Below are 18,350 nucleotides of genomic sequence, written 5' to 3' on the forward strand. Positions count from 1 at the left end.
AGGTGATAAACTGCCAATTATTTGTAACGTGGTGATTCAGTCTCCTTTACTCATCTCATCTCTGCTCTTGCTTCTCTTTCTTTTCCTTTGCTTCAATACTTATAAACATCCATAACCCATAACAAACCAAAGAAGCACTCAAAGTCGCAAAGGCATGTATGCTAAATATCCTCGCTTCAGCCTTATTATAAGATTTGAAACATTAACCAAGACACATTTTTTTTTTTTTTTTTTTTTTTTTGCTGATGCTGTAGAGTTCAGTTTCCCGTATCTTACTTATCCTTAGATAATCAGGCAGAAGGCATTTCACTTGCAGGCAGCCATTCCAGTATGTCAATGCTTTCAAACATGTATTATCACCCCCTGTCAGCCTACAATCACATCAGTTATTTTAGGATTAATGTTATAGAATTCCATTTACCCTTAATGATTTTTATCCATTTCTATGCACTTGGCAAATGTCTATCTAGTGACGGACAACACGGCTAGCTACATGAACTGAGGTGGGATGCTACGAAAGTATTTAAAGATGGATTCTCTGATGTCCTAGAGTTGATTTATTTTGAGGAGGGTGTCCTGTGATTTTACTTTCCAGATAGTAATTCTCCTACAGAGAGTTAACGGCTCTCCTTCTGAGGTCAAAATCAGTATGTGGCTTCCACCGACCAAACACATAGTTCAATGGCTCTAAATGAAGACATCGATAGAGTATAGCAAACCATCATTGGGGGTGGCCAGTTATTCCCTACTGCTGCCAGGGGCATCAGTGTCTGCAACCCGGTGGATGTCCCAGGTCTCAAGTACAAGCTGTCAATCAGCATGTCTTGAGGAGGCACTGTCAGGGCTAGGCAAATGCTATCACAGATGATGGTGCTTGAAAGTAATCCGGTTACCCAGACACTTAAAAAATCCCAAAGATCCCCAACAAAATATCTTTACTGGCCCAGTCTGAACCATCAGCCACCTACCAGGTTACAACCAGAAAATTGAAGGAAGGAAAAGAGGCCTTCAAATTAACAGCCTCACAGGAAGTAAAAAGGACCACACAAATCTAAACAAAAAGAAGACTGTGCCCAATGGGTGTGCACAGCCTGGTCTGACGTGGCTGCTGTGGTTCGTGGAGCGGCCTGTTCTCACAGGCTCACTGTCTAGATGCTGGTGCTCATTCTCAGTATTTAAGCAATGAAGAAAATGCTTCAGTTAAATCTCAGACGTGCTACGCTTAAAGCAATTCTCTTTACAGAGTCAGGTAATCTTTAGGCTTTGTATAATCTATCACCCACCCAGCTGTCTATTTGAAAACTCTGGTCCAAGCATGGGCTTTCTCAGAGTACTCTTGGTTTTACAGCTGCCAGTTCATTCTTGCTAGGTTGGTGGCTTTCAAATGCTCTGACAATGCCTTATGTACAAAATAAATTTCACCTTTTTATGTTGTAGCCCAGTGCACACATACACGCATATGTATATATTTTGTTCCAAATATGTCAGTTTGTGTAAGCTGATATTTTATCAAAACATTTCCTCTTTGGCTGTAAAACCCAGTTTGTTTAATGCTAGTTTCAGCTCAGTCAACTTTACAAACTACAATACAACACTTGTAGTCTGAAGGCGGTACCGTAACTGGATGGTTTACACACAAGCAGGCGGCATGGTTTACCAAGCGGAAAACCAGTATCTCTCTACTTGTTAAATTTATTTCTTTTTTTTTCTTTTTCAAGGCAGGGTTTCTCTGTATAGCCTTGGCTTTCCTGGACTCACTTTGCAGACCAGGCTGGCCCCAAATTCACAGAGATCTGCCTGCCTCTGCCTCTCTGAGTGCTGGGATCATAGGGTTAAACTTATTTTTTAATTTCATGAAAACAGCTATCTGCTTTCCAGTTTTTATGTGCAATCATCATAGAAAAAGAGCATACCTTTCATTTTTTTTCTTCAAGCCCTCAACCCTTTTTCTTTCTAGTTGACGTGAGCAAAAATTGTTTAAAATCACCAAAGCCCCATGGCAGAGTTATATAGCACTTTACACACACCTTCACTGACCTCACATACTCACACAGTTCTTCTTTCATGAGAAAACCTGGTAAAAAAAAGAGTACTCTCTAGGGCTGGAGAGGTGGCTCAGAGGTTAAGAGCACTGCTCTTCCAGAGGTCCTGAGCTCAATGCCCAGCAACCACATGATGGCCTACAACCATCTATACTGGGATCTGATGCCCTCTGCTGGCATGTAGACACACATGCAGGCAGAATACCGTATAAATAAATAATAAATAAATAAGAGTACTTTCTAAACATAATAATCATTTAATTTTACAGCAGTAAGATATAACCGACTTTTTGTAAGTATGGCCAAAAGAACTAAAAGTAACCTAGTCTGCGGGCCATGCATGATACTGTAGAAAGAAATGACTACACCCTCACTGAAGCTACATACACATCCTCAGACTGGAGGCTCCGCTCAGATACTTACCTGACAAAGTGAAGCTAACGAGTTTCCTAGAGTGCAGACTTCCTGAGGCACCTCCTTCCATGCCTTCTGCCCCCATCTGAGGAGAAAAATGTGTGTGAAATTTCATACGAGATTCAGGCTCTCCAATGGGCCTCATCTGTTTGGATATCCAGTGATATTTTAAAAATCAAAATGCATTCCACTGCATGTCTTCAAAATTTCAAGTCTTAGAACAGATATAGATCTCAAAATACAGGACCAAAGGTTCATACTTACATTTAACCTTTACCCCATTAAAAAATATGAGCTTTGAAATCTTTCTTAATATAATCAGCCTACTGTATCTACTGTATGTTCTGTCTTTCCCTTGAATATGAATACAGTTGTTCCTAGTATACCTTCTTATAACCCCAGCATTCTGGAGGATTAGGCAGGAGAATCACAAGTTTGAGGCCAGCTCTTACTGTCTCTCTGCATCTCTGTCTCTCTGTGTCTGTCTGTCTGTCTGTCTGTCTCTGGTGTGTGTATGTGTGTCTTAGGTGTTGTTGACTGCAGCACTGTTTCTATTATATTTGAGTCAGGGTCGCACACAAAATGCAGGGTGGCCTGCTTTGTTTAGAGAAAATCCCTGCCCTTGAGATAACATCTCTCTTGATATCCAAATGAATTTCTCAACCACCATCAGTGCCTTCTCCCCTACCCTGATAACATCTGACCATTCTGTCCTGTATTCAGCAAGAATTCTTTTTAGGTTGGTTTGGCAAGAGTCACTGTACCCTCCATCTGCTCAGTAATGTTCACCCACCCTCTGCAAAGCCCAAATTGGCCTTGAACTCAGGACCTTTTCTTCCCTCACAAGTGTTGGGATTATCAGAACATGTCGCCATGCCTAGAGGAGTATATTTAACGCATAATGAATATACTTATATTACTACTGAAACTAAATGTTAAATTTCTTCATATTGGTAAGAAATATAGAAATAAATACTTATGTCACGTTCATAACATGTACTGAGTCATCCTGTAGCTTGCTTTGCTACTTTGTGAGTTCTTCTTTTTTCCCACCCTTTATGCCCCTGGTTTCACCCTATTACTAGATAAGAGAGAACAATGATGGAGGCGGACAGAGATAAAGATCCCTGGATCTAGTAAGGGCAACAGGGACTGTTTCTGACAGTAACTCAATGGCAGGCACTTTGACCTCCTCACCCCCCAAGGGAGGAGCAGTCCTGTTAGGCCACAGAGGAGGACTTTGCAGCCAGTCCTGAAGAAAACTGATAAAACAGGGAGGAGGTCCTCCCCAATTAGTGGACTTGGAAAGGGTCAGGGAGGAGATGAGGGAGGAGGGTAGGATTGGGAGGGAATGAGGGAGCGGGATACAGCTGGGATACAGAGTTAATAAAATGTAACTAATAATAAAAATAAAAAAGATCCTGGGTCTAATTTCTTTCCTTTTGTTTCTTCTTTGACCGTGGTCACTAATAAAGTGCAACCAACCCCGCTGACCAACCAACAATCACTGACCTATCAGGGCTCTAGCACTTATATATGCTCTGATACAGTCTCAGAATTCCAAAAATCACACAATTGCAGAAACTATCTACACCTGGAAAAAACAAGCTTCTGCTAGAGCAGGAGGAAAATCATAGCTGCTGTAGACAGTCAGGAGCAGGCCCAAATCCCCGCACCTGGGGTGAAAAATGAAAGCTCATTCTCTTAATATTTCTGTGTTTTAAAAGAAACCAACATTCCAGAATTCTTGCTGCATTTCCTCCCTTCTGCTTTAAGCCATTAATTGTGCTGTGTGTAGAGGGAAATTGTAAACAGAGACATTTTTAATGGAATAGGTGCTCTGGGCCAGTAGCCAAGGTTTTCAGGAGACCTACCCCATCTAACTCTAATCTTTATCAGTTTTGATGGTATCCACAGTTTTTCATATCCTGTGGATATATAAACAACTCTGCATTCCCAACACAAAGCTTTTGCTGATTTCCATTCTAGTGTTAACACATCCTTCTAGTATATAGGCTGATTTAATTCCACAGTTTTTTCCTATAGCCCAGTGTCTCTCAGCTGCTGTTGTTCCTTTCTCATACTTCCAAACCCTCCTGTTCTTCCTACTAGAGTGCTTTGCTTTTGACGTAAGCAAACAGTAGCAGCTGAGCAATCCTACCACCCATATTAAATTGCATCTCTCCTTTGATATAGGCCATAATTTTAATTTATCCTTTGAAATCTTCACCTATAATTCCTGGATACACAGTGAATCCTTGGGACGTCCATCCACTTTTTTCCGAGATCATCCCTACCGTCCCTGAGGGCAAAGAACCATAAAATCCAGTAGTGATTCTATAACACTGAGTTGGGGGGAATAGAGTAAGATGTTTGTCTGTGGCCAGGGCTAGAGCAGCACTAGACCTGTAGCAGCATCAAAGTAGTGCATTAAATCTCTAAATGCCAAGTGGAGGTCTTTCAGTATGCATGAAACTCCTTAACTGAAACGGGTCATAATTTTTATTTTGGGGCCCCAAGCCAGGATCCCAAGGTTGTTTACCAATGGCAAGAAATTAGCTTAAATGTATCTTTTGGATCTGCATTCCTGAACCCAGTGGCAGCCTTTGCCGCATCACATACATGCCCGGGGAAGCCTAGGCATTCTTTCTGTTTGAGACTTAGGAAAACCATTGGCCCTAGAAATGGCTTGTTCACTTTTCCAGCACAAAGTATTATATTTATCACCGTTAACCCACCGGGCATTTTGAGGTCTGAGGCTTTTGGTGGCTTGGTCAGAGTCTCTTTGCAAATGACCATATTTCCAGCAATTGACGCACCAGGCATTTTGATACCTGGGGCTTTTGGTTTGGTCACAGTTTCTTTGTAAATGACCATGTTTCCTGCAATCGAAGTAGAAGGCATTTTGATATCAGAGACCTCCAGCTTTAGTTTGATCTATTATATTAGAACCAGTATCAGTCATATTTCTTATTCATTTATCCATAGGTGCTGCTTGTGCCTTTAATGGTCTAATAACCTTTTTACATTTGCATTTTCAAATGCCAATGTCTCTATCAAAAATTGCACTGCATCAGGGTCTGATATGGCTTTGTTCCCAGCTGAGACAAATCTCTGTTAAAAAGAAAAGAAAAGAAACGAAACGAAAAGAAAAAAAATCAGCAAAGGTTTCCCCAGAGCCTTGTATGATCTGTGTAAATGAGGTGAATTTTTTCCCAGGACTCCTCAACTTTGTCCCAAGCTCTTAAAGTCGCTATGTGACGTTGTTCTATAGCAGTGCCATCAAACTGAATCTTTTCTTGTAGGTTAGAGTACAGCATTTCTGTATTCTGTACTCATTTCTGTACTCAGCATTTCTGCATTCCCAGAAACTGATCTTTGACAATATTTATTCCCCTTGCTCTATTCTGCTGTTCAATATTCACAGCTTCTTTCCTCTACTATGCTAACCATTGCAACTGTGGATCAACTTCTAGTGCAGCTGTCACAATCTTGGGGAGTAATTCTATTTTGAGTAGCCCAGTTATTTAGAATTTGTTTCACATAAAGCGAGTGTATCCTATATAAAATCATAGCTTCTTTAAAATACCTTAGATCTATGATTTCTATAAGATGCCATTCTATCTCATCATAATCTCATTCCATTAGGTGGCATATGCTGTATGACTATTGAGAAAGCTGATGGTGATCTTATAACCCCAGTCTGCCCCTCCTCTAACTCTGGCATCACGGTTGTTTCGAGGTTAACACTTTCTTTTGAAATGGGCTGTTTCATCAGATTGTTCTCTTGCTTTTCCAGCTTTTCTCTGACCTGCTAGTCCTCTGGAACAGTTTCATTCCCTATTTCCTCCTTTGGACACTCCTGCTCTTTTGCTCAGTCACTGGAACTGAGCCTTTTTGTTTTCCCTCTTCTGGTACTCCTGGCTTCCCAAGAACTTCCACCTCAACCCACAATTTCTCCAGTTGCACAGCCAACTCAGGAATTCTTTCAGGAAAGAGAGAGCAGATGAGGTATCCTAGAAGCAGAAAGACACACGTGGTATATACTCACTTATATGTGGATATTAGACGTACAATATAGGCTAATCATACTACAATCTGTGCACCTAAAGAAGCTAATCAAGAAGGAGGACTCTGGCTAAGATGGTCAATCCTCACTCAGAAAGACAAATGGGATGGACATCAGAAGATGGAGAAAACAGGGAACAGAACAGGAGCCTACCACAGAGGGACTCTGAAAGACTCTACCCAGCAGGGTATCAAAGCAGATGCTGAGACTTATAGCCAAACTTTGGGCAGAGTTCAGGGAATCTTATGAAAGAAGGGGGAGATAGAAAGACCTGGAGGGGACAGGAGCTCTACAAGGAGAGCAACAGAAACAAAAATATCTGGGCACAGGGTCTTTTCTGAGACTGATACTCCAACCAAGGACCATGCACAGTTCTCGGGAACCCACTTGGACAATGACCTGCACAGTTGTAGCCCGTGGCAGGTCACTGTCCAAGTGGATTCCCGAGCAAGTAGAATAGGGACTGTCTCTGACATTGACTCAGTGGCTTGCTCTTTGATCACCTCCCTCTGATGGGGAAGCAGCCTTCCCAGGCCACAGAGGAAGACAATGCAGCCAGGATGAGACTAGGATCAGATGGAAGGGGAGGAAGGCCCCCCCTATCGGTGGACTGGGGAAGAGGCATGGGAGGAGAAGAGGGAGGGATGTGGATGGTGGGAATGGGAGGAGATGAGGTAGGGGGCTACAGCTGGAATACAAAGTGAATAAACTGTAATTTAAAAAAATTAATTTAAAAAAGAATATCTATTCCTTTGTCCCCTGCCATTTCCTGTATGACATTTGAAATCAAATTTCTCATCTTTATCCTTAACTTTTGAGCTTCATGTGGGGTGCCAATTGTAGCTTATCTTTGCCACTTTGTGGGTCCTTCTTTTTTCCCACCCTTTATCCCTGCCCCTGTTTGATCCTCTATCACTAGATAGGAAAGAAAAAAATAGAAGGGAGAGAGAGACAGAGATCCCTGAATCAAATTTCTTTCCTTTTGTTTCTCCTTTGACCATGGTCACCAGCAAAACAAAACATCAACATCCCCTTGAATGATCAATAACCACTGATCTATTGGGTCTCTATCATTTATATGCCCTCTGGAAAGTTCCCGTAATTCTAACCATCATATAATCACAGAAACTATCTGCAGCCGGTAAAATCACGCCTCTGCTGGAGCATGAGGCAAGCAAATCATTGTCAGCCGCTGCAGACAGTCTGAAGCGGCCCCATGTCGCTGCACCTGGGATTAAAGTAAAAGCACATTCTTACAATATTTCAGTGTTTTTAAAAAGCCAAAAATCCAGAATTCTCACTATATCATCATCCTTCACCTCACATCTCTGAGGGTCCACATGGGCAGCCTATGTATGTCCAGGTTTCTGTTGTACTGCAGTGTAGGTACTTGGCTTCTGGAGCTAGAAATAATAGGACCGTATAATGCTACTGCACAATCATTTTCCCCTAAAAACCTTTGAGTAAATTATATCTTACATGAAAACAGTAATTTACAGGTCATAAAGCAAACTTTCTCTAAATTTGTGCATAAGTAGTATAACATTTCATGGTTTCAAAAGAGAAAGTTCTGTACTGTACTCTGACAGAAGAAGTACATATTACCAGAAGAAACAAAATTGAAGCAGATTAGGTTCTGAATACTTAACAAAATGAAAATCACACACAGAATTTAATTTTGAAGTTCATATTAAATCCTATCAAGGTGTCTCCCTTGACCATACTTTAGTCAAGCTCATGTGAACGCACAGCTTAACTAGGCCTGCCCTCAGACTTCTGTCTCCAATTTGGTAGATTATAAAAATTCTACTTCATCTAGAGATAATCTCTATCCTCAGTTGTGACATCACCTTGATATAAGACCAAATTCCTCATCTCTCATTGGATTCTAGCTATCATCTGATCACCCTGGCCTGCCTTCAGTAAAAATTATTTTCAAGTTAAATTTATCAAGAGTTACCATATCCCCTTGGCTGTCCTAGTAATTTTTCATCCACTGACTCTGTTACTTGGCTATAAATCCTCACTTTCCTTTGTTATGTCTGGCATTGAGCCATTTCTATTTGGAGGTCTCTTTTCCCTGACTGCACCAATTCTGAGCTAAAACCTGCTTTCTCATTTGAACCACTGTCCAGTGCTGGCTGTCCCTGATCTTTCACACTTCCTTGTCTTTGCTGTACTCCCCATGTAAAACTCAACATGGCGTCTCACATGTGACCATCACTGATCCAAGCCAAGATGTAAGATACACTTCTTTACATTATATCTTTGTGACTTCTGTACTTTAGACATGATTATTCAACAATTAACTGCCCGCTGATCATTCTGCATCAGTACCATTCAGTTCTCCTTATCAACCCCATCTTCCTTTCTTCTTTCTGTTCGCTTTCCTTCCTTTCTTCCTCTCTCTTTTCCTTCTTCTTTCTTTTCTTTCTTTCTCTTTCTTTTTTCTTTTTCTTCTCTCTTTCTTTCCTTTCTTCTATTTCTTTCCTTCTTTCTTCTTTCTCTTCTCTTCTCTTTCTTCTTTCTCTCTTTCTTTCTTTCTTTCTTTCTTTCTTTCTTTCTTTCTTTCTTTCTTTCTTTCTCTCTTTCTCTCTGCGGATATGTGCATGTGAAGGGCAAAAGCCTCAACTATTGTTTCACTCACCCTTTCTAATTTCTTTGGAGACAAGGATTTTTATTAGCCTAAAATTCAACAAGCAGGCTAGGTTAGCTATCTGGCTAACCTGAGGGATTTGCCTATTTCCATTTTTTCAGCACTAGGATTAAAAGAGTGCATAGTCACACCCAGCATTTTTTATGTGTTTTCTAGGGATCTAGCTCAGGTCCTTACTTGTAAGACAAAGGCTTTACTGATTGAGTTATATAATGTCTCCACCCTCTTAGTCCCATTCTCCTGATGATCACTCAACAGAAATGTGAGTTTTTACAACAGATTTCATTCCTCTGATTCACAGATGAGCAGGGGTAGAGGCAACACCAACTTGTCTAGACAGCAGATCTTTGTGCTTGGTCATCTTGTTCTCAGCACACAGGATACAGACATCCTTGGGACAGACAGTAGTAACCTACACTCTTTGCTGCACCAGGACAGCATCTCTGCAAAACAGGGACTTGTCTTGAGTAGAATGCACTGCCTAATAAGTAAGACCCATCCCTCCAGGAATGTAACATCTCTGTCTACCAAGTACTCACTTGTGCCGATGAGTTATTTCTGACTGAAAAAATTCACCATTTAAAATTATCACATCTTCTCCCTTTTTTCTTCTCTCCCCTCTCCTCCTCTTTTCTCGCCTTTCCTCTCTTCTCCACCCCCTTCCCTTTCCTTTTTGAGACATGGTCTTTCTATGTAGCCCAGGTTGACAATTCACAATCTTGCTGTCTCAGCCTCCTTAAGTGCTAAAATTACAGGTATATATCACAACACCTGGTTTATAAACTAATTAAAATATTTTAAGAAACTACAAGGAATAAAAGAAGACACCTGTAAATTTTCATTTTAAAACTGTAATTCATTGTGTGGTAAAAGACTAATCTAAAACAATTATCAAAGAATTCATAGAAAAACAGTGTCACCTCTTTGGAAAAATGCTCATCTCAAATAATACTCAAAGAATACAACTTTATCTCACAGTACAAGAAAGCCAGGAAAGGCCAACCATTATCACTAAATATATTCACTGTAATAAACACATCTGTATCAGTGTTTAGAGAGAGGTTTTTAAATAGACTCACTCTATAAATCCATTCTGGGAAACCTAGAAGCAACACTGCCAACTAAGTGCTGAAATAACAACACTGCCAGGGCCTGCTCCTGCAGCTGACGGGTTTCCTGTTGCAAGGCTCAGATACACATCTCACTGTGTACTCTGATGAATGACAGTGACGTCAAAGTCAACCCACAAATGACAGAGAAGGCCGAGGTTGTCACCCTTGATTTATCACAAAGGGATATGTGAGAAAAGAGATCACAGGATTAGGACAACAGCTCATTTCCTAACCTGAAGGAATTCTCCACTGTCTCCCTCAGGTCTGTTCTTTCCATCTGCCATTGAATAATCATCCTGAGCAAGCACTGTGAATAGCAGTGCTGTCACTTAACAATGATTAAACACAGGCTGTATACCCTGCGGACCACCACTCTGCTACAGCAGCATAGCACTGACCCCCCCCAAAGAAAGTCAGACCCAAGAACACAGGCCAAAGTATTTCTAGGATGTTCAGAAATCAACTGACAACCACTTCCATTAATGAGTTTTTTAATCAAAATATTCTCTCTTGATTGTACTGCTGTTGTCTATACAAAGCTCTGAAGTCACATTGAAGCACATTAATTATCCCCAAACTGCAGGCTTTGACAAAGTAATCTCACTGGAAAACCACTGCAATGCATTTCATTGGCAGTGGGCCAGACATTCCCTGTGTCTTCGTAATGGCTAGATCTTGGTATTGCTGAGGTCTAAAAGACTCTGATTTCAGGAAGTGTCGGCTTTATTTTTACTGTCTATTTTCATTCAAAATGGGTTTTTCAGAGGTTTGATTAGACACTGCTTGACTGTTTTAGTTATGTAATGTTTTATAAGACTAACTTTTCATTTTGCATTATTAATGACAAGAAAGTTTAATACATGATTAAAAACAAGAAAATCATGAAATTTGCAGGCAAATGGATGGAACTAGAAAAGATCATCCTGAGTGAGGTGACTTAGACCCAGAAAGACACACATGGTATGTACTCAGGTATAAGTTGATTTTTGTCCATATAGTACAGGATAATCTTATTACAAGTCAGAGACACAAAGAAGATAAGTAACAAGGAGGACCCAAGGGAGAATGCTTAATTCCTACTCAGAAATAGAAATAGAATAGGCAGTTTAAGTGGTTGAAGAGAGGGAACAGAATAAGAGAGGGATCATGGAGAGAAATGAGGGTCCATATCAGACCCAGGGAGGGGGTGAGGAGACAGAGGGCTTGCAGAGAGAAGAGAAACCTTGGGCAGGGACTTCTCTGAGTAGGCTCCTGGGAGGATATGAGGGTGACTCTAGCTGAGACTCCTAGTAACAGGCAGGGTTTATGGACACTGAAGAGACTACTCTCTAACTGGACATGACTCCTAGAGGAGGGAGGGGAACACTACCCATCCATAAAAACTTCAACCCAGAATTTACCCTGCCTACAAGATGTGCAGTGACAAAACTAAGGCAGAGACTGAGGGAATCTCTAATCAACAACTGCCCAACTTGAGACTCACCCCATGGGAGACAGCTGACCCCTGACATAGCTTAACTCTCCTAAGCTTGCAGATGGGAGCCTAGCATAGCTGCCTTCTGAGTTTTCTACCCAACAGCTGATAAAAACAGATGCAGAGACTCACAGCTAATCATTGGGTGGAATGCAGGGAGCCTTGTGGAAGAGCTGGGGGAAGGATAGAAAGACGCAGTGGGGACAGGAACTCCACAAGACCAACAGAGTCTTGGGAGCCTATGGAGACTGAAGCACTAACCCAGGACCATATATGGACTGGACCTAGGCCCCCTACACAGAGGTTACTGATGAGCAGCTCAGTCCTCATATGGGTCTCCTAGTAAGGGGAATGAAGGATGACTCTGACATGGACTCTGTTGCCTGCTTTTTAATCACTTTCCTCTGATGGGGCTACCTTGCCAGGCCACAGGGAAAGAGGATGCACTCAGTCCTGATGCAATTTGATATGTAGGGGTGTGTGGGCAGGCAGGGGGAGAGAGCTCCCTTCTCTGAGGTGTAGGGGAGGGTAGATGGGATAACAAGGAGGGAGGGTGGGACTGGGAGGAGAAGAAGGAAAGGGCTACATCTGGAATGTAAAATGAATAAATAAAAATTAATATGGAAAGAAAGTCTAATCCAGGGTTATACAGGCAAGGCAGATTTTATAGTCAACAACTGTCAACCATTTTGTGACCCACAAACCCTTCTGTAGTAATGTGGGCTATTCTTTCTATATTCTACACTAGGTTTATTATAATACAGACTCAAATATAATTTTAACCAGAGATTCTGTACATTTTTCATGCATTCCTCTTGTCTGGAATGGTGCTTGTTTGTTTGTTTGTTTGGGTTTGTTCTGTTTTATTTTTTTCCCTCTTCACCCAAGTAGCCTCTCTCTATTCATCATGCAGGCTGTTCTTCATTCAGAACTTTCCTGGTCATAACAGATCCTTTACTCCTCCCCATACAATGATCACTTCAGTGATTTGATTGATGCCACTGTCCCTCAGTATAGCTGTGACAGCAACAACTGTGCTCTTCTTAGCTTTTGATTCCCAGCCATAGGCTCAGCACCTAGAAGACACACCCACTGGAAACATGTCTGAGTAATGAATAAAAAGAAGTGACTTCAGAGGCACAGGCACTATCAAAATCAGAGCAAGGCTGAACAATTTCAGAACATCATTTGTGAATTGGGGGATTTAACCTGGCGGCTTATTTCCCAAATAGCAACCATCTATAAAAGTATACACACACACACACACACACACACACACACACACTGTAAGAATTGTATGTCATAGGAGTTGATTTTTTTTCTAGACTTTAATAAGCTTATTTTTAATGACAAAATCTGCAAGGATTCACACATGGTAGAGCCCTATAATCTTCCTAAACTATCAGCCAATTATGAGAACTCTAAAGTTGATCTAACAAAAGAAAAGAGTAAAAAAAATTCCAAAGCTGTCCTTAAGAAACTGCCATTCTAGAAACTGAGAATTTTCTTTCACTGTAAATAATGAAGCTTCTTCACATGAGGGCTTGTTGAAGAAGTTGGCTCCCACTGAGTAGCCACATTTTGCCAAACAGTAGACTCTCCCTCAGCACTCTGTGAGGGATTTAAACTCAGACCTCTGAGGAAATCACCCAGTTATGACTCCTGACACACACTCTCTCTGGATGAAAGCTCCTTGAGGTGAATGGCTGATAGAATCACTATGATTTAACCGGAGGTATTTTCCCTTTCACACACTGAATTCATGTAAATCTACCTGAGATACAGTCTCACCATTTCCTACTACCCACGTGTAAAATCCTTCACGACAGAACACTATGTTATTTGCCACGTTCTTTGAAGAGCTGCTGGCACACAGGACTGCCATGAAGTGAGTGTTTTTCCACTGATTGGTTGTGTTTCCTTTTCATTGTTCCTCACGACCCCGACAGGGCAGCCCAGGCTAAAATAGAACCCTTCACGGGCCTCAGGAGGAAGCCAGCAATGAGGGGACTTACCATCACAGCCGGGTTCTTCACAGTAATGCAGGGGGTTGTGGCTCGCAGGGCCCCACTAATGCCATGGTAGTATTTGAAACAGATTTTGATCTCCGCTGCAAAGCAATGAGAGGAAAAAAGTTGAAGCCGCTGAGCAAATGCCACATCCCTCTCAGGCAATCGTTCTATGCACAACTTCCTCTTTTCCAGCCAGCAGCAACCGATTTCTACCAATTCCTGATGAGTTTTGTTTATTCTGCTCTCCTCTATTGCCTTCTTTTTCATGGGGTCTTGATATGTATATCACGTAAGCTAGTCTGAAGTTCACTCTATAGCCCAAGATAGCCCCAAACTCTAAACCTTCACATTTCAGCCACTGAGCCCAGCTTTATCTGCTTTGCTGAAACTTCCTAAGGTGTCAGAAAAACAGTACATGCAGACAAAATACTGAAATACTCTACAGAGTCAAGCTAAGAGTGTGGTTGGCTCGGCTACTCTTGCCACGGTGCTCACAATGCCAGGCGGTGCTATGCCTGTGTCTGTGTTGTTATCTAACCCACTTTGGCCTGTTTGGGTGACCCGTGAGCTGTTCAGGTTCTCTGTGAGTCAGCTGTGTGATCTGCATACTTTGCTTTTAACCTCTTCAATTATAGCTACTACTAGAAAGCAGCAGTTTATAGCTACTAGAAAGAGAAGAAGCAAGGCAGGCAAAACAAGCATGGCCTAGATGGACTCTCCACAACTTTAATTTCCCAAGTGAATTAATGAAGTTCTAAATAAGGATCAAATTTGGGAATCCGATCTATAGTAAAGAGCATATAGAAACTCATATACATTATAAATTTGTTCACATAATTGAGCTGGAGAAAAAGCAGTTCATACACCAATTACAGTTTTTAGAAAGCAATTTGTTCCCAGAAAGCATGAAGTGAAAGCATTTCAATATAAACCCAGGGTCACAGAGATTTCTCTGTCCTCTGAGGTCAGGACACCATGACATGCACTTTCTCCCAGGTGTTCTACAGAAGCAGTGGTGCTAACAGGCAGGACAGGAAACAGAGGGGCAGTTCCGGCCCACGGAGGGAGTTCCTCTCAACTGAGTCACTAGAATTGTGAAGATGGGGCTGTTCCACATATTTTCTCAAGTGAGTTCATTTATCACTGCCAGTCCTGACAATGCCAAATGGCATCTTGTGGGGTACTTGACTTACCCACTTGAAGAAAATGATACAGGTAAAAGTCTCTTCTGAGGATTTATATTGCCACACTCTTCCTATTTAATGGCCAATTGTAAAATCCAAGAAAAGTTCCACCATGAGCTAAAATGCCAACTCCATTTATTTTTATCTATCTATCTATCTATCTATCTATCTATCTATCTATCTATCTATCTATCTCTCTATCTATCTATCTCTCTATCTATCTAGTTATTGTTATTTTTGATTTTTTGAGATAGGGTTTCTTTGTGTAACAGAGCCCTGGAACTTGCTTTGTAGACTAGGATGGCCTCTAACTCACAAAGATCACCTGCCTCTGCCTCCCAAGTGCTAAATTTAAAAGTATGCACCACCATGCCCAGCTAATATTAAGTCATTTTATATGCATTCATTACCACCAAACAATTCACAATTGAGTTGGCATCACTAATCAAAAGATTTCACTATGTATCTATGAGTCCACATGCCCACCACTGTGCCAGAGACAGCAAGGGACTCTAGCACTTACTTCTGGCTGAGCAGGCATTTTACAGTTTAGCTGCTCAGATGACAATTCCAGGCATGACAAACCATAAAAGAAAAACACTAAAGAGGAAAAGCAGCAGGAAAAAGAACATGGGGTCCAGGGAGGAGATTAGCAAGGATAGGGCGGAGTTTCAGGACAAGCCGGTCTAAGGATGAGAGTCAAGACTAAGGAGCAGCTACGAGGAAGGAGCGAGCGCAGCGTTTGGAGAACCTCAAGTCTGTTTGAGAACCTCTGCTGTTGCTCTGCCTTACTACACTCCTGCAAATGGCTTTCCTGAACACTAACACACATTTGGAGATAGAAATCTACAGATACAAGCAAAGCCTTTTCCCCCTCTTGCTTTCTTCCGTGGCAGTATCCTGGAAAAGCAAGCCTAAGTCACATGCCAAGGGCCATCAGAGCAGGGCAAAGCTCAGTGGCCTTCGAGAGGAGTTCTGTGGACATGAGCTCATCAGCATCAGACTCTAAACACTGGAGAGCTGGCAGGCTGGGTGAATCTGCCTGCAGCAGTACTCATAAATCACATACATGGTGAGTAAGCGAAGCCTTCCTCAGTAAATTTGGTGTGCTTTAATTAGATATCTTCCCTTCACTCTTTCATTAGAAGCTGCTGCCTGTCCTTCTTGAAGATTTTAGTAACTCGGAAACAGACAAAAAAAAAAAAACACTGCTGGTTGTTTCAGTGGGAGCATAGTGACCAGGGCAGCTTTGCTAGCTGATCTACGTGGTATTACTTCCTGCTACAACAGCAACAATGACAATAACGACAAAATCTTCTCCTATAAAGCGATTTAAAGTACATGCAACTATATGATGAATCTATCTTGAACTGTACAAAAGTAGACTTTTGTGGATCTGATCACTAAGACCCTTCAGAGCTGTATTGAGGAAGTAGACAGCTGAGGGATTTAAATCCATCAGCTGACGAAACCATACACAGAGGTAAGTCATCAGCAAGAAGAACAGAACGGGGGGAGGGTTGTACTTGGCTAGTAGCCTATTGGCTCCTTCAGCTGGACACTAGTAATAATTTGTAGCTCTCAAAATACAGGACGGGTCTGTGATGAGTGAGTGGCATTGTTTTTGCCTTCAGATATTATTGAGTGCTTTAAAAGGACATTCACAATCTCTTTAAAAATGGTGAAACAAAATGGGAGCGTGAGAGTTGGGTTAACGTACTTGAATGCCTTCGTGGTGGAAGAGGTAACTGAAAGATTGTTCACAGAGCAGAAATGGAATGCTGGTGCTGAGACAGCAGCTAGAACACATCTCTCTAATTCTAGAAAGAAATGTCATATAACAACAATGTTCTAGAGAAATGCGTACAGGGATAGCCAGGAACAAATGTTAACTGAGTGTCCAATTGGAGAAGAGGCCATCACCATGAGGCCAGCTTCACTCAACAGCAAGAAAGACCATGGACAAAGGAGCAAGGGGTGTCCCATCTTCCCTAACTGCTTTCCCTGCAACTGGATGTGGCAGGCAATGCATCCTCATACTGCCTTCAAACTATAGGGAAACAAAACAAAGGAACCTCAAGTCTATGGAAATCGAGAGCATTTTCTCTAAAGTGTGTACCTACACAAAATGTGCTGACTCAGAGAGCAGCAGGGCAGGGATTGGTGAAGCTTCCTTCCTGCACTGACCCATAAGGTTTGAGGCAATCCTCAAGAGGGAGAACATGGCCCAATGACATCTTCATTTCTAAGGCCCCTTCTGATCCCTGAAGCTAATTATGAATCACAGAATTATATCCTACGTGTGTTAATAATCTGTGGGAGAGGTTGCTTATACAACTGCTAAGGGAAAGATTTAAAATCTTCTATTTGAATGTTGACAAGGCAGAGATGTCTCTTTGTCTTGAAAGTTTGAGCCCTCTAATGTTCAAAAATACAGATAAATATTTCCCTGAGGCAACAGCTCCTCATTGCATTCTCCCCCGCCCCCACCCCACAGAGGGCAGGGTGAGTGTTGGGAAGCACAGGAAGGAAGAGAGGGAGGCTTCAGACAGCATTTAGGAATTTAACATGTTCCTCAGAAACGGGACTCCTGTATGTACTTCAATTCAATTACATTACCACCTGCATAAAAAAATACAGACTTCTAGATCAATATAGGAATACAATATTTCTAGATGAATAATGTGAAATTAGCCACTAGTCACCTTCAAGGTGAAGAGACTGGTAAGAGACTGGTTCTAGTACGGCCTCAGAAACAATGACTTCTTTTGCATATTTTAAGAATTACACCCTTTTCATAAATTGCCTATTCAAAAATGTCTTCTAAAAGCAATCAGCTCAGTCATATCAACCCTTAGGCATACATGATGCTACGTAAAGCTTCCTCTGAGAAAAGATTCTGCAGTCTACCCTCGCAAGGGAGAGGCTGGCCTCAAAGACTGAAACCTTACCTATCACCTTACACAGTAGCGTGATTCATTGAGGCAGTAGTTCACAGACTGTTGTCATTTAGGAAGTCTGAGCTTTCCCATGATTCTGTACATTGAACATACAATTTAACCACACACATTGGTGAAATGTGAATGCCTTCTTTCTTTCCTCATTTCCCTTTCACTAACGGGACGAGAAGTAGAAACGGAAGCTTGCTGCCCAGGTGGCAGGTACATGTCGTCTCTAACTGTAAGAGGAATGGTCATATCACTTCATTTGTTCTGCTACGTAGTTTTTACCATTGCCCCGTGCGCTGTCATGAAATGGTCCTATTCACCGCCATCACATTCAGAGGATACAAACTGAGGAAGAGATCACTTTAATCTTTACACTTCCAAAGGCATTTACCCACAGTCCCAGTAGCGTGCTCACTTGCCATTTCCACGTTACTGCAAG

General features: G+C 41.7%; 1 protein-coding gene across 4 annotated transcripts in view; it reads right to left on the reverse strand.

Moving 5' to 3' along the window:
• Hecw2 (HECT, C2 and WW domain containing E3 ubiquitin protein ligase 2) overlaps positions 1-18,350 on the reverse strand; it is a 349,936-nt gene that overhangs the window by 116,795 nt on the left and 214,791 nt on the right. For all 4 annotated transcript variants that reach the window (XM_060368357.1, XM_060368358.1, XM_060368359.1 and 1 more), the window contains 2 exons: positions 13,783-13,877; positions 2,466-2,541 (listed from right to left, as the gene is read on the reverse strand). In XM_060368357.1, coding sequence (XP_060224340.1) covers positions 2,466-2,541; positions 13,783-13,877 — 171 coding nt within the window. The remainder of the gene's footprint in view (positions 1-2,465; positions 2,542-13,782; positions 13,878-18,350) is intronic.

The sequence above is a fragment of the Meriones unguiculatus genome, chromosome 15, assembly GCF_030254825.1.
Source record: "Meriones unguiculatus strain TT.TT164.6M chromosome 15, Bangor_MerUng_6.1, whole genome shotgun sequence".
In the NCBI taxonomy this organism is placed as follows: Eukaryota; Metazoa; Chordata; class Mammalia; order Rodentia; family Muridae; genus Meriones; species Meriones unguiculatus.